The sequence below is a fragment of the Triticum aestivum genome, chromosome 4B (genome assembly GCF_018294505.1).
Source record: "Triticum aestivum cultivar Chinese Spring chromosome 4B, IWGSC CS RefSeq v2.1, whole genome shotgun sequence".
NCBI classification, from domain to species: domain Eukaryota; kingdom Viridiplantae; phylum Streptophyta; class Magnoliopsida; order Poales; family Poaceae; genus Triticum; species Triticum aestivum.
Window position 1 is genome coordinate 16,934,910 of NC_057804.1, and position 16,302 is coordinate 16,951,211.

A 16,302-nucleotide genomic window follows, 5' to 3' on the forward strand; every position below is an offset into this window, starting at 1 on the left:
GCACTTCTTCTCTGTGATAGATTCACTCAAGATACAACAAGCATATTGTTCACTGTAGAGATGTCCATCCACTAGAAATATCCTCAGGAAACAAGGCATAGCCTCATGGAAATTAATGCCCTCATAGCCATCAATGATTTCCCACAATGGCCATGGTTTGTACTCCACTATTACCGCTATACCATCAGAAGGTGGTGCCCAAGATTGCAACTGAAATGTATCTCGTGGAAGAAGCATTATGTTGGTAGTAGAAAATGACACTTCAGGTAAAAGCCTTCCATTGGCACTATACCCCTGCATACCTAGTCCAAAATAGCAAGGCTTGATGAAATGTAATGAAGAATAAGCCGAAGATGTCAGTTCAACATAACACAGCCTCCTAGCTTGTTCGCTCGGTTCAGAAATGGAATTAAGCTCCTCCTCTTGGTCAAAAGCTCTCAGGAAATCGCAGACTTTGTTAGTATGCTTACTCACAAATTCCATTGGAATTGCATTGAATAAAACTTGGACTATCAATTCTGTGTTCAATAGCATCACCAGCCCTCATGCACTCCAAATAACATGCTGGTTGAGATGAACGGCGCTGTTGCATATATGCATAGTGCCAAAGACCCCAAGCCTCCCCAATATTATAGAACTCAAAGAAGAGACTTCTCAGTGCAGCAGTTTTTTTGGAAATGGAGGCATGCCCCCGGCCTCTGCATCATGATGATGCATGCGGCCATCTTATTAACAATTCAGAATCGTCATAAAAGTCTTACAACTCACAAAACGGAGCAGAATAAAGTATCAAAAAAAGAGGAAAAATACATGTGAACCATGTCAACCGGCACAATGAAGATAAAAGGGATAAGCTCTCTAAACTCTTATCCTGTTATGCGAGCGCCATCCGAACCGGTTGAAGATAACCTGTGCTACCATCTCCCATTGGTTGCTCCCAGTAACCAAAGGCTCCCTGGAGTCCATAGGAGTGAGTAAGGACCACATACAGATCCAAGCTGTAGCTCTGAAGATAACCTGCAAAAAAAGTTAAAGTGTGTTGTCTGTTAAAAATCATATCATTCCTGCAGTTCCATATAGCCCATAATAGCGCATATTCCAATCCGAATACGAACCGCAGTAATCTGATCAACCCCAGCTAACCACGTCCCAAACAAAAACGCAATATCAACTGGAGGATTAATATTAAAAGCCATATGATTCATTCTCCAAAGTAACTTAACAAGTGGGCATTCAAGAAATAAGTGTTGTATTGTTTCGTCATGATCACAAAAATAGCATCGTGAAGAGCCTACCCATCACCTCTTAATTAATTTGTCCTTTGTGAGTATCACTTGCTTGTGAACAAACCACATGAAGATTTTAATACGCAAAGGAATCTTAACTTTCCAAATGTGCAGCGACCTTGATAGGGGGCCGGAGTTAATGAGATCCATATAAAAAGATATCACCGTAAACCTCCCATTCGTAGTTAATTTCCATTGTATTGAATCCGGCTGATCGGAGAGTTGAACTTTTATCAATCTCCGAACCAGGTGCATCCAGGCGGTCCATCTCTCACCAACTAACACACGTCTAAATTGGATGTTCAAGGGAATTGTTTGAAGGACGGTACCCACATAATCCTCCTTACGTTGCACAATATTATAGATTGTAGGATATTGGATGGCCAAGGGCATCTCTCCTAGCCACGCGTCCTCCCAAAATCTTGTTGGCATTCCAATGCCAACCAAGAATTTGACCCTACGAAAGAACAGGTCCTTCGTGTGCATAAGTCCCTTCCAAAAAGGCGAGTCAGTCGGTCTCATGGTAACTTGGGCTAGTGTTTTCGAGTGTAGATACTTATTGCGCAAGAGTTGAGACCACATGCCCTCTGGCTCAGTCTCTAGTCTGTAGAGCCATTTGCTCATAAGACATTTGTTCTTGATTTCTAAGTTTTCAATACCGAGACCCCCTTGGTCTTTAGGTCGGCAAATGATATCCCATCGCGCGAGACGGTATTTCCGCTTGGCCTCATCAGACTGCCAAAAGAAGCGGGATCTAAAGAAATCAAGTCGCTTGCGAACTCCTTTCGGAATTTCGAAGAACAACAGTAGGAACATCGGCATACTAGTCAGTACTGAGTTAATCAGGACTAGCCGACCTCCATATGACATAAGCTTACCCTTCCAGCAGCTAAGTTTTTTTTCAATTCGTTCTTCAATACATTTCCATTCTTTATTGGAGAACTTACGGTGATGAATCGGTATACCCAAGTAACTGAATGGCAAAGCACGCATCCAAATAGTTGTCTCAGTGCAGCAGTTACTTGTAAATAATTTCCATCAGATGAGCTAGTACAAAGCAAGGCCAAAAGGGCAACACAACATTTGAGATCCTCATGTGGCTGATCTGTAGATAGTTTCCCAAATATACCTTGACTTGTTGTCCATGGATCTTGAGGATTGGTTACTTCCGAACGGCATTTGAATGAAGGCCATGGCATTGGTCGTGACACTTGTCCTTGTTGTTTGATTGTCACACTCTCATCTAGTATGTACATGGGGGTCAACACACCAATGTGGTCTAAGCAGAGGGTCAAACATCTTATCGACGCCATGGTGTCCTGTTCGAGGATGGAAAATGGCCACTGCAGTGAGGTTGGTGGAACCTCTGGAGGAGATGCGGACGATGCAGTCACATTTCCCAGAATGAGGGGTGCGACCACCAGAATGTTGACATCAGCACATGCCAGACCACCGGTCGAGCCTGCCATGGGCATTGGTGCAGCAACACTGGTGGCTTCGATGTTGAGGGTCCCTTCACACACAGTAGGGGCTGCGGGCTCAAGGAAGATGTCGAAGGTGGCATCACGACTTGAGCACTCCATCGAACATGTGATCGACATCGTTGTAGCAAGGCTGCTGCTGTCAATGGAAATGACACCATGGTCTGCACCGTACTCTGCTGTGGCAGCCAGCTCGGGGAAGACATCCACGACTATCACTGTAGGCATGAGGACGTGAACTCCATGGTCATCGTCAAGTTTCTTTGCAGCCATGGCCACCTCCTCAGCGATCTCATCCTCTCTAATCCGTGCAAGGGATGAAGCACCGGTGATGCTTGACGGAGATCGCAACCACACGACATCTTGGATATCTTCCCGCAAGCCCAGGATGTACTGGTGGATGAAGCTCTTGATGCTCAGGTTGGGGTTGATATCTAGTACGTGTTGTATGCATTCCCAGAACGCCGTTGTGTACTCGGCCATGGTTGTGGTCTGCTTCTGTTCGAGCAGTGAGCACAAGTGCAGGTTGTACCCCGGCGACACGTCCTGGATGTCGAGGAGGCAGGAGCGCTCGTAGATGCACCGGCCATGCATGGCGAGAGCCCGTGCTGCCTCGCTTCTTGATCGGAGTTGAACCACCGCCTCGACATGGTGGATTCTCTGGAACACAGAGATGTTCACCACGCCATACATTGTAAACACCTGATGCAACGTCTCCTCACTGACGGGGTAGTACATGATGAACAGTGACGCGGAGAACGCCGGCAGTGAACACCTCTTGCTGGCTGGACATTTTGTCGAACACCTGGTAGGCAGGAAGTGGGTGGTGATTGTTTTCTTATCTCTATGCTGAGGGTTTGGATGTTGTTGTTTCTCCACTCCAAGCCGATCCAACCTAGCCCAGGGATTTTGTGCGATTCACCGAAGCAAATCGCACCCAAGGCAGTGGATGTTATGAATCTAGCCGAGAGAGTTGAGGCGAAATCACTAATTAAGGAGTACTCCTTGCGGAGATCACTCCAACTTCCCCAGGTTGCGACAAGTGGCGCGCTATATGTGCACCACTTGTCGCAACCTGGGAGTTTTCTCTTTTTTCGTAGATCCGTTTTATTCAAAACTTTTTATCTCTTAAACCGTGCGTCCAAATCTCCAACCGTTTTCGTCGTTGGATTCCTCGCATCAAGATCTTCAAAACTAGATCCCATGTTGATAGGTTTTGACAAACTTTTTTTTCACGAAAAAACCGAACGAAAAAAACCGACGAAAAAAAACCGAACCGGGAACACGGTTTTTTTCCTTTCCAAAAGAGGCACGCCCGTGCCTCTGACAAAATCACAACCGTGCCTCTCGCGGAAGCAAAACCGTGCCTCTCACGGAAGAAAAAAAAACAGAAAACACGTTTTTTTTCGTGTCCAAGAGGCACGGCCGTGCCTCTCGCGAAAACAAAACCGTGCCTCTCGCGAAAGAAATGCGTTTTTTTGCGTGAAAAAAATATTTTTTTCGGAAAACTTTTTTTGTCGAAAAGCTAGGGAAGACCGGTGGAAAACAAAAACGTAAAAAAACCCAAAAAAATCGTTTAAAAAGCAGAAAACGCGTGAAAAAAAATCTGGAGGGAACGCCCAGAGCACGACACGTGGCGAATGGCTGAGAGCGCGCCAAGTGGCGCTGATCGTTGCGAGGCTCCCGAAGGAGCGCTCGTTAATTAGTTTTTTTAGTAATCTCGCCAACTTTATTGACTCAAAACAATGTTTATAGGTACAACGTTCGGGTCATGAGGATTACCCAACCAGACATGTCTACCTATAGGTAAATTACAAGCAAATTTGGCGAGATTGTGCGCCTCAAAATTAAGGTTCCTACATTCGTGCAAGAACTTACAAGAGGTAAAAATAGAACTACGGGCTATGATTTCATGTATGATAGCCCCTTTCGGACCGCCTGTCCCATTGTTGATGTCATTGACAACTCCTTGACAATCAGAGGCCACCATAATGTTTTGGGCTGCTAAATCCTCAGCCAATGCTAGAGCTTGTCTACAGGCATATGTCTCCAAAATCATCGGGTCTCTGATTCCTTGATAGAACACAGCGGAGGATCCAAGAAATACTCCATTGTGATCACGGCATAGAGCAGCCACAACCCCGCCTCGACTGTTCCTCGCAAGGGCACCATCAGAATTTATCTTAACTGAACCCGCCTCTGGTGCAAGCCAACGTTGGGCAGGCGCGCTAGCGGCGTTTGCCCCCGCCGGCCTCGCCGGTGTAGGAGAAATCTGTGCCAGCTTTGCAAGAAAATTGTTCACAAAAGAGATAGTGTGTTGTGGGCTCTGGAATATTGCCTCGTATATTGCTTTCCTCCTGATATACCACACTGCCCATAAAGTGACAGCCATGTGTGTAAACTTTGATCTGTCAAGCATGCTGTACATATCAAACATCCAGTTCTTGGCACTTGGGCTCTCGCATTCAGCCATTTTAGAAACTGTCTCATCATCTGACAATGCCCATACACACCTCGCCATAGTGCAGGACAGTAAAGCGTGACGCCATGAGTCCTGGGCACCACATAACGGGCATACATCCCGTTGGGCCATGTTCCTGTGATGTAGCATATCCGCTGTTGGCAAAGAATGACGCCCCAGCCTCCAAAGGAAAACCTTTATCTTCGAAGGAATAGCCATCTTCCATAGAGCCGTCCATCCCTCTTCCTCTTCCCGAGTGGACATCCCACTTCTGCCTTCTAACCATTCCTCTCGCTGTATCTTTGTGCTCACCAAGAAACAGTATGCCGAGCTAACCGTAAATCTTCCCTTCTTCTCTGGATACCTGGCGCAAAAGTCTTCCGTGTTGCGCGTGCAGACCGGAATTTTCAGAATAGCATCCGCATCAAATCTGATGAAAACCGACCTGATTAACTCCTCGTTCCACGTTCCCGTCCCTGGGGACAATAATTGAGACACTTTTATTGGAGGGTCTTGAACAAGAGAAGTAATCGATCTCGGCGAGGTTTCCTTTGGAATCCAATTATCTCTCCATATATCAGTGGTCTGGCCATTGCCTATCCTCCTTATGATCCCTTGCTTCAGCACGCCCCTTCCCTCAAGAATCGCACGCCAAATCTGAGATGGTCGGGAACCCAACTCAGCTTCTAATAAAGATGACTCTGGGAAGTAACTGGCCTTGAGGATTCTTGCACTCAAAGATGATGGTTCATGGAAAATCCTCCATGCATGTCTTGCTAACAGCGCAAGGTTAAACAACTCAATATCTCTGAAGCCAAGTCCTCCCAAATGCTTTGGTCGTGTCATCACGTCCCACGAAACCCAAGCTGGTTTCCTTTCTCCTTGTTTATAGCCCCACCAAAACTTCCTTATGATTGACTTGATATGATCGCATAAACCCCTCGGAAGTTTAAAACAAGACATTGAGTATACAGGAATCGCTTGGGCTACAGATTTGATGAGAACCTCCTTACCCCCTGCTGACAGACATTTATTCATCCATCCCTTAAATTTGTCCCATACTCGGTCACTCAAATATTTGAATGTTCCATTTTTCGAAAGACCCACGTCAGTGGGCATCCCCAAATACCTGACGCTCAAAGACTCGTTAGGGACTTGAAGGAAACCCTTGACTGCAGTACGTACTATATCCGAGGTCCCCCTGCTAAAGAAAATTGATGATTTGTCTCTGTTAATCCTCTGTCCAGATGCCATACAATATGAATCCAGTAGGTTTGATAAGCCCTCTGCTCCATCAATACTTGCCCTGAAAAACAGCAGGCTATCATCCGTGAATAAAAGATGGTTCACCGGCGGAGCCGATGGTGCCACCTTAATGCCACCGAGCTGGGATGATTGACTTTGAGATTTTAAGAGGCATGAAAAAAGGCCCACTGCTGCCAACAAGAACAGATATGGAGAGATGGGATCTCCCTGTCGAATACCATGTGTAGGAATAAACTCCTCCGACTTATTTCCATTAAACATAACCGAAAAAGAAACAGAACTCACCATGTTCATGATAACTGAAATCCACGGTGAAGCAAAGCCAAGTTTCTCCATAATAGATTTGAGATAAGTCCATTCAACTCTGTCATAGGCCTTCATCATGTCTAGTTTGAGTGCACAGAAACTGTTATTTTTTGACCTGTTCCTTTTCATAAAATGCAGACACTCGTACGCCGATATAATGTTATCTGTAATGAGTCGTCCTGGAACAAAGGCCGACTGCTCCTCCGAGATGATCTCTGGTAGAATTACTTTGAGACGATTGGCTAGCACCTTCGAAGCAATCTTATAGAAAACATTGCAAAGACTAATGGGGCGAAACTGAGACAACAAAGTTGGATTTGATACCTTGGGTATAAGAACCAGCAGAGTATCATTAAGACATGCCTGGCTGTCCTCTCCCCGTACAATACCAAGTACTGCTCGTGTTACTGCTTCCCCACACACGTCCCAATGTCTCTGGAAAAAGTGAGCCGGAAAACCGTCCGGTCCCGGTGCCTTAGACGGGCACATCTGGAACAAGGCCACTTTAACTTCCTTGTCATCATATGGCGCCGTCAGAACGGCGTTCATCTCAGGCGTCACCTTCCTAGGAACATGTTGAAGTAACTCATCGATGCCCTGCACTCCCTCGGAGGTATATAGATTCTTATAATAATCAAGGGCAAGTTGCTGCATTTCTGTCATATCCTCCGTTAGCTGGCCATCGGTGCGTTGTAGCGCTTTGATCAAATTCTTCCTCCGCCTCATTGATGCCCGCATATGATAAAAGTGAGTATTGCCGTCTCCAGCCGAGAGCCACTCCACCCGTGAGCGCTGCCTCCACATGAGCTCCTCCCGCAAATACAACTCGATAAGCCTATCATTTATCTTTGTTTTGGCATGAGTTGGTCCAGCTCTCGGCACCTCACTATGCAGCCTTTCCAGCTCCTTCTTCAGCCTTCGTATTTCACCACGTACACTGCCAAACATGGTCTTAGACCAATCCCCCAAATTGTTTGCTAAGGCATCTAGCTTGGCTCGAACTTCAACCACAGTAAGATTATGACCCTCGGACTCCCATGCAGATCGGACGGTAGGCTTGAGCTCCTCATGGTTGTCCCACATTACTTCATACTGAAAACGCTTCTGTATCTTCTTTGCAACCTGCGGTGCTAGCTGAACTAGGATTGGGGAGTGGTCCGACGTTGCAGCCGAGAGATGCTCCACCACGACACTTGGGAACTGAGTACACCAGTTAGCTGTCGCAAGAGCTCTGTCCAGCCGTACCCGAGTGTACGAACCCCCTACTACTTTCTTCTCAAACGTCCACCTTCTGCCTGTGAACCCAAGATCTAGCAGCCCATAGACATCCACCGCATCTCTGAACCTCTGTATCTGAGACTGACTCCTTGTGCCAATCCCGTCATGCTCATCTTGCTGTAGTACCTCGTTGAAATCCCCCAAACACATCCAGGGTATATCATGGAGTGATGCCAAATTCATCATTGTGTCCCAGGTGTGTTGGCGAAGATGTGTCTGAGCCTCTCCATAGAAACAAGAAAGTCTCCATGGGTCGCCTCCAAGCATACCAACTTTGGCATCTATATGATACTTAGAGTAACCTAAAATTTCGATTTTTATTTCATCATTCCAAAACATGGCCAGACCTCACTCCTACCGGAAGGATCAACAGCAAAAGAATTGTCATAACCTAGAGTACATTTTATTTTCTCTGCTCTCTTCCTACTAATTTGGGTTTCAACAATACATAGTACTCTAGGGGCAAACTTTGTCGCGATCTCGCGTAGCTCTTGAACTGTCGGGGCGTTGCCAATCCCTCGACAGTTCCAGCTTAGTAGATTCATTGCGCCCGGCGGTCCTCCCCTGAGGAGGCCGCCACACGGGCATTGTTGTTGTTTTTGCCACCAGGGGCCTTCTTTGCTCCACCTCCATTGCTCTTGTCCACCTGCATCTGCGTTTTTGTCCTCTTAGGATCTTGTTTCGGCGGTGGACTTGGCGGGACAGTTGCTGCACCTCCATCACCCTTGACCACCGGAATAATCTCCATCCCGGTCACGACCTTTGGGCTCTCTGAAACTACTGCATCGGACGAGCGTTTGCGGCTCAGATCTCCCACATCTGCACTAATGTCCTCGGACTCAACCCCATGTGCATGCTCATATCCGGCTGCATGATTGTCCCCCTTCATTGGCTGGCGTTGCTGCTTATAGTTCCTCCTCCTTGTAGCCCAGCTAGTGGTGGCGGCGCTCGAAGGTTTTTGTAAACCAGGGCTGACGGAGGGTGCAACCCATCACCGTGTTCCTTAAACTGATGTCCCATCATTCCGCATACCTGACACCAATCCGGTAGCCTCTCGTAGCGGACTGCAAAGATTTCTCGCTCCCCTCCCCTAACAATGGAGGTTGCTTTCTTCAAAGGATTGCGTACATCCAATCTGATTCTGACCCTGAAGAAGTTTCCCTCGAAATCAAAAGAAGAGGGCTCGGAGTCAACAAACTCGCCAAGTTTTGAGGCCAGAGCCTTCACCTTGCCATGATATGTCGGAGGTAGATCGATGATGCGAGCCCATATTTCAAACTTTAATAGCTCAATGGTAGACGGCTTTGAGAAACCATCGTACGGGGCTATAATCACCGGGTTGCCCTTGAAGTGCCACGGCCCCCCTTGCGTCACCTTCTCCCAATCACCAAGGCAGTCAAATTGCATGATGAACAAGTCGTCTTCTAGGGTTTTGATCTTAACCGGCCTGGCCAGATCCCACGCTGCTCGCATAGTGCGGAAAAACCAGTAGTTGCTGAAGTCCTTGTCCATATGAACCCGGGCCAAGATCATCCAACGGAGGTCCTCCACTGCCGGCTCGTCTTCCTCGTCGAAGATCACGTCATCCAGATCGCCCTCTTCCAGGGCTAGTTCCTTCATCAGGTCCTCCAGCTTCCCCTTGCCCTTGCTATCCCCAGCAGCGGGTTTGTCCTTCGATGCCATGGCTCTCGCAACCAGATTGCAGACCGTAGCCGCCCCTTGCCCAAACAAGAACCGGAGCGCTCCAAGAAAACCCTAACTCTGTCGGCCTCCTAAATCCTACCCAAGGCCGGGCAGCAACCTTAGTTGCCCCTTAATCAGCCCGAGGAGGAAATCGAAGTATAATGGCGGAGGAGGTATAAACGATCTCTACGTCACCGCCGGCGACGAGAGGAAACTAACCCTAGCGAGAGGGGGGGAGCCCCTAGCTGACGCTCGCGTGCGTCAAGAAGAGGAGCATTCGCGCAGGGCGCGATTGGATGGGCCGGCCCGTTTCTTGGCGTTACGGCGAGCCAGTGCCAAAAATCCCAAAAGACAATGTTGTACGTAGGAATCAAACTCCCAACCCAACGATAAGAGAGTTAGCGCTCCTTACCACTCGAGCTGCTGCGTCATTGCAATCAAAACGATGTGCGACTACTTAAGAACTATATGTACTGACTGATCCAAAAATAAAAAATTGACCACTGAACATTTTTTTATATACGTTGAACATTTTCGTAATATACAATGAACATTTCTCAAATAGCCATTGAACCTTTTTTGTGATATATGTTGAACAATTTGAAAATACATATTTAACATTTTTGTGATATATGCTAAACAATTTGAAAATACATATTTAACATTTTTGTGATATAACCTGAACAATTTAAAAATACACATTGAACATTTATCTTCAGAGGGCAATTCCATATGATGAACATTTTTGAAAAGATGAATATACCCGCTGAACTATTTTCGGATACGCACTGAACATTTGTGTAATATACAGTGAACAAAAGTAAGAAACATAGTGAACATTTGTATATTCGTTGAAAAAACAAAACTAAAAGAGAAAAAACAAAACCAAAAGAGGAAAACAAGACAAAAACCAAAAACCAGAAGAGAAACGGGAGAAAACCAAATCAGAAGAAACGTAAACAAAACTAGAAGAAGAAAACCGGATCAAAACCAGAAGAAAAAAACAATTGAGAAAAACCAAACGTGAAAGAAAAAAAACTAACGAAAGAAACATCAGCGAAGGAAAAAGAAGCACGCGAACCCCGTAGTGGGCCGGCCCAACATGCACGCGAACGAAACAGCTGCGAGCGTTTCCTCGACAGCTTGCCGCCTCGTCAAATAGGAATTGCCCGAGAGGGGATAGGCTTGACAAGCCACTTTGTTTGTATCGATGCGCAACCCACGAGTTGAGGGTGACACACAGCGGGAGCAAAATCAGCAGCTCCCACGAGCCCAAGCCCATTACTAACTCCAGCCCATGTCATGGCTTGGCCCGCTGGCTTCTCTGTGGCCAAGGTCCGTTCCGATCTGGCTGAGCCGAAACCATTCCCCACCCGCACCCAAACCCAACCAACGGCCACCATGGCAGCACCGCCGCCGCCGCCGCCGGCGCTCCCGGACGACGTCGTCGTCGAAGAGATCCTCCTCCGCCTCCCGCCCGACGACCCAGGTTGTCTCTTCCGCGCCTCCCTCGTCTGCAAGGCCTGGAGGAACGCCGTCTCCCATCCCCGCTTCCGCCGCCGCTACATCGGGCTCCACCGCCACCGGGCACCCCCCGTGCTCGGCTTCCTCCACGACTGGGAAGACGGGGGCATCCCAGACTTCTTCCCCACCACCGCCTCGCCCTTCTCCCTCGCCGCTCCAGACCGCCGGTTCTGGCGCCCCGTCGACTGCCGCCATGGCCGCGCCCTCTTCCTCTCCGACCGCCGCCAGGAAACTCAGGAACTCCTCTTGTGGGAGCCAATCACGGGCGCCCGTCGGGGCATACCGGTGCCCGCGGCGTTCAGGTGCCAGTGGCCGGCCGCGGCAGTGTTCTGCACAGCGGACTGGTGCGACCACCGCGACTGTGCAGGAGGTCCCTTCGGCGTGGTCTTCCTCTTCGCCGGCGAACAAGACCGGCACGTTGTCACATCGGCGTGCTTGTACTCGTCGGAGACTGGCACATGGGGCAAGCTGAACTCGAGGCAAGATGAGTTCACCATGGAATTTCAGAACCATTCCAGCGTGCTGGTTGGGAGGTCTCTGCTCTACTTCCTGTCCGACGGTGGGACGATCCTGGAGTACAATTTGGACAGTGGTGTACTGGCTGTGTTGGATAGACCACCTGACGATTACGGCAGGGGCCGCCAAAGATTTAACCTCATGCTGGCGGAGGATGGTGGACTGGGGGTTGCCGAAGCCATTGATTTTCAGCTCATATTGTGGAAAAGGGAGGCGAGTGATGGCACTGATGCACGATGGGTGCTGAGCCGGATCGTCGACATGGACAGTTTCTTCGACCCAGTCACACTTGCTCCAGTGTTGGGCTTTGCGGAGGGAGCAAATGCTATTTTTGTGAAAATTATCTATAGCCTCTTCATGGTTGAGCTACAGTCGGAGCAGGCGAAAATTGTGTGTTCTAGTCCTGGCTTCTGTAATTTGATTCCAGTTGTCGGCTTCTACACTCCACATTCTAGGCTCCAAGTGCCCGGTGGTGAACACCACAGCCCAGCGCCGTGGCTGAAACAACTGGGAAGGGGTGGTCAGCAAGGGGTCTGGGAGGAGAAATCACTAGAATGGGCGCAGGTGCTGTTTGATGAGGGGTGCATGGCTATCAATGAGAAAGACTTGGCCTACACGGCTGACTGCTTCAGACATGTTCTCGAGATCAGGTTTGGGTTCTACTCCCAAACTCCACTTGTTCTCCTAGCTAGAATGCTGCTGTAGCGTAACATATGGATAGTTTGTGGGAAACAAGACTTGCAGTTAGTTCATTGTTCTTTTCATGTGTGTCTCAGATCCTTTTGAGTTCTGACATTTGTAGCTACCTTAGTAGGATTTAACATGCTGTATGTTAATGTGGTTACCAAGGGTGGTGTTTTGGTTTCATGTATTTGACAGTGAGCACAATGGTGTGGGTGTTGGTCTTTGAGGGGTTAGTGAGTCTAGTTAGCCAGTATGACCTGACAACACCACCTGGGATAGGTATTATCATATTTTGTTGTGACGTCTGTAATGCGATGAGAATTAAATCAAAGTCCAATTGCTTGAGGGATAGGTATTATCCTATTTGATCACTGTGCAGTTCATTTATATGGCTCCTCTTCTGTGCAAGCACTAGTAACTATAAAAGGCAGTCAACAGAACATAGTTACACATTGTGTCATAAAATGGTTTTGTCCACTTCAGAGTACATGTTTATGCTATAATGTTAATGATGATGCATCGGTAAATTAATGCGTTGTTGTTGTTGTCACGTAGGGTTCGACATTATGGAGGCCTTGCTCCTGAGTGTGCTAACACGTTTTACCATTATGGAGGTGCCTTGTTATGCAAAGCTCGGGAGGCAGCCAATCGTTCAGGTAATGTTTCAAAGCGTGCACCAAATGAAGAAGGTATGCTTTATCATTTATATCACTTTCACCACTATAGGTTGAAATATATCACTGTATTTTGCATTGTTCTTCAGGTTTATGGAATGGTCTCTTAGAGAAAACTGCAGGATTAGTTGACCCCACAACTTTAACATGGCACTGCTACTGCCCTAGACACTCATATACACTGAAAGGCATTATTATCCTTTTTAAATCTATATACTGTAGTATCTAGTTGATAGCACTACTGGTTGCAATAAGTTCTCATTGTCTGTTCATGCCTAATGAAGAGTATACCTAATAAACTTCTTATCAGTAATTTGCCCATGCCAATGCAAAGTACTAATAGTTTGGGACTTGGAATGTTTTCATTAATATTATATGATCACAGTATACTAAGTGAGTTGGATCTTGTACGCATTTGTGTGCATCTATTGCTGTTTATTTCCTCTTGGGCTGTGTGCATCCTCGATTCAGAGGCCCGGAATAATAAAACTCTTCCATTTTCTAAAGGAAAAAATGTTTTTCTTCTTTCAATGGTACGTGCTAATATAGTTGTTGTTGGTTAGGGACAAACTTGCGTGGCAAAGGTCAGACGGATGGGAACATGACAGGCGATGGAGATGATTCTGATTTGGATTTGGCCTGGAAAATGTTGAATACTGCAAGGGTGATAGTTGCCAAGAGTCCAGAGAAGACAATGGAGAAGGTTAATATATTGAATGCTCTAGCTGAAATCTCCATGACAAGAGATAATCTCAGCTATCTCAGTTACCATGTGTTAGGCTGGTGAATGGTCAATCAAGGCCTCACATTTGATTTTCACTTTTGTAGAGGACAGAGACAAATCAATCGGTTACTACTTCGAAGCTTTAGCGATCTTGGAACATTTGGTTGGGCCTGACCATTTTCGAATTGTCGATCTGTATCCTCTTTGTGGTGATAAGAGTGTCAGCCACTCTGCTGTATAGTAGTAGAACAAATCAGCATAATAGTGTGGTTTCAAATAATTTGAGTTGACCCAAATCTTGCACAGGTGCCTTCACCTGCTTTTGAATCCACATGTTAGTGTAGATTTGGAGTAGGACTGTGATCACCAGAAAAAAATGTTAGGTAGATAGTGCTGTTTTGTTATGATGAGGTCTTTGAGTTCAATTCTTCCTTTGTTGATTACCTTAATTCAGTTCTAGAAACCTCCGCATAGGTTTGGCATCCAAGGTTGGAGATGCAATCAGATATAGTAGAAAGGCTATTTCATTATGCATGTCGCATATACATAATCTGGAAATTGCCAAGGAAGCTTTGTTGGCTGATATACATAATCTGAAAATTGCCAAGGAAGCTTTGTTGGCTGATATACATAATCTGAAAATTGCCAAGGAAGCTTTGTTGGCTGATAAAGACCTTAGAGCATCTGCTGCTAAAGGACACTCAGGAAAGTCGACTCTGGAAGATGATATATCTTACCTTGCTAGAATGTCGTCTCGAGTCCAGAAGAAGGTGAACAAACTTAATTTTATTCATGCTACCAGTTTGGTTCTGCTCATGAATCTAGTGCTCTATGAACGAAGAAGACGTTTTGTAAGGAACAATAACATCTCTCTTAATTGTTTTGGTTCAGTGTGAAGAACTGAAGCAAGCAATGTCAACCCCAAGCGACGGCATGGATAATATTATGAAGAGGGTGGTCTCGCAGGCAAGTCATGAGCAGAATCTTAAGAATACTATGGCAAGAACTGCATCTTTGACTTGTTCACAGATGACACGATCAAACAACAGTTTCCATTCCCCAACTATGTCAACGGCAGCACCAAGAGGAAGCACTGGAAGTAGCGTAACCGACTTTGAGATTGTTGGCAGAGACATGAAACAAGCTAAAGATGAGTCGATCTCCTACGAACCTTCTCCAAAGAGACTTGCGAAACCATTTTGGGCGTTACTGTAGTAGTACTTCTTAAGCAAAACTCATACTCCCTCCGTCCCAAAATTCTTGTCTTAGATTTGTCTAAATACGGATGTATCAAGTCAAGTTTTAGTATTAGATACATCTATATCTAGACAAATCTTAAGACAAGAATTTTGGGACGGAGGGAGTATTAATTTATTATATTTTGCCTGCCTTGATTGATCAGCTAGTAGTACTTCTTAGATGTAGTTTTTGCAAGTCAGTGATCATTTAAGAAACATTTATTGTCTACGTTTTGCATCAGTTGCAATGAAACATTTGAATTTTCTACTGTTTGAAGAATGTTCTATTCTTGCTAATTCTGAGAGACAGGCTAGTAGTGACGATTAATATTTTTTTTCTTTCCGAATGGAAGTTAAACAATTAGTTATTAGAAAACTAGAATGTTGCAAATACTAGATGCATTTACAGATTACACATTACATTGTTGCAAGCGAGCTCAGATCGCTAACATTAACTGGCAGACTGAGCAAACAAATGCACAACAAAACCAGAATGAATTAAGCTGATGGTATGTACTAGAGGCCGGAGAAGATGGCGGCCAAGGATGTAGGTGAGGGCCACAGCATCCTACTGCACATCCGGATCATCTCAGGTGAGAAGTCTGGACAAGGCAAGCCGTAGATGGGCTCGTCGGCGACCGGCTCCTCAGGCTCTGGGTCTGGCTGCGTTCCCTCCTCCATCCGGTGGTGTTTGTCGTTCCCCTCCGCGGTGATGCTCTGCGCGAACCCGGTGGCTTCCTCCGGCACAACCACTTGATATAAGCCTCTTTTGGAGAAGCTTCAGCATTCAGCGGAGGCCTGACATTACCCCATCTGAAGCCTTTTCCTACAACCCCAAGATTATTTACACTACTTCTAGGCTTCTGTTGTCGCCATTTGAGTTGCCCCCTAACCAACGACTATGTCAGTGTTCTTGTTAAATGAATCGGTCTATTTTCATGATCATGCTATAATGATTATTTTTCCGTAATTTATGTATGACAGGGTTGCTGCTCTTGTGTAGTTAAAGCTAGCTTGTGCAAGTACACTATTTAGATAGATCCATATATGATCAAACTGGCACTGCTATTCCAGATGTATTGATAAGAAAGATTAAAATATGTGTACATAAATTTAGAAGGCAAATAGCTGACATGTGGCAGCGAACACAAATTCAGATATGGTCAACCCACAACACAGTT

The 16,302-nt window shown here is 46.3% G+C and overlaps 1 protein-coding gene across 2 annotated transcripts; it reads left to right on the top strand.

Annotated features, from left to right (window-relative positions):
• The first annotated feature begins 11,091 nt into the window (after positions 1-11,091).
• Positions 11,092-16,246, top strand: LOC123090628 (uncharacterized). 2 transcript variants are annotated; one of them, XM_044511945.1, is made up of 6 exons: positions 11,092-12,451; positions 13,041-13,174; positions 13,723-13,905; positions 13,988-14,078; positions 14,344-14,653; positions 14,775-16,246. In XM_044511945.1, the coding sequence occupies exons 1-6, from the start codon at positions 11,163-11,165 to the stop codon at positions 15,096-15,098; spliced, it is 2,331 nt and encodes a 776-aa protein (XP_044367880.1). In that variant the 5' UTR covers positions 11,092-11,162; the 3' UTR covers positions 15,099-16,246. The 2 variants fall into 2 exon arrangements, with proteins under 2 accessions (XP_044367880.1, XP_044367881.1); XM_044511946.1 differs by having other exon boundaries at positions 13,041-13,141.
• The last annotated feature ends 56 nt before the right edge of the window (positions 16,247-16,302 follow it).

Bases quoted from the DNA above. Each gene is read 5' to 3' on its own strand.
- LOC123090628 (XM_044511945.1), top strand. From the start codon at position 11,163: ATGGCAGCACCGCCGCCGCCGCCGCCGGCGCTCCCGGACGACGTCGTC. The intron at 12,452-13,040 runs GTTTGGGTTCTA...GTTGTCACGTAG, and splicing joins AGACATGTTCTCGAGATCAG to GGTTCGACATTATGGAGGCC. The intron at 13,175-13,722 runs GTATGCTTTATC...GTTGTTGGTTAG, and splicing joins GCGTGCACCAAATGAAGAAG to GGACAAACTTGCGTGGCAAA.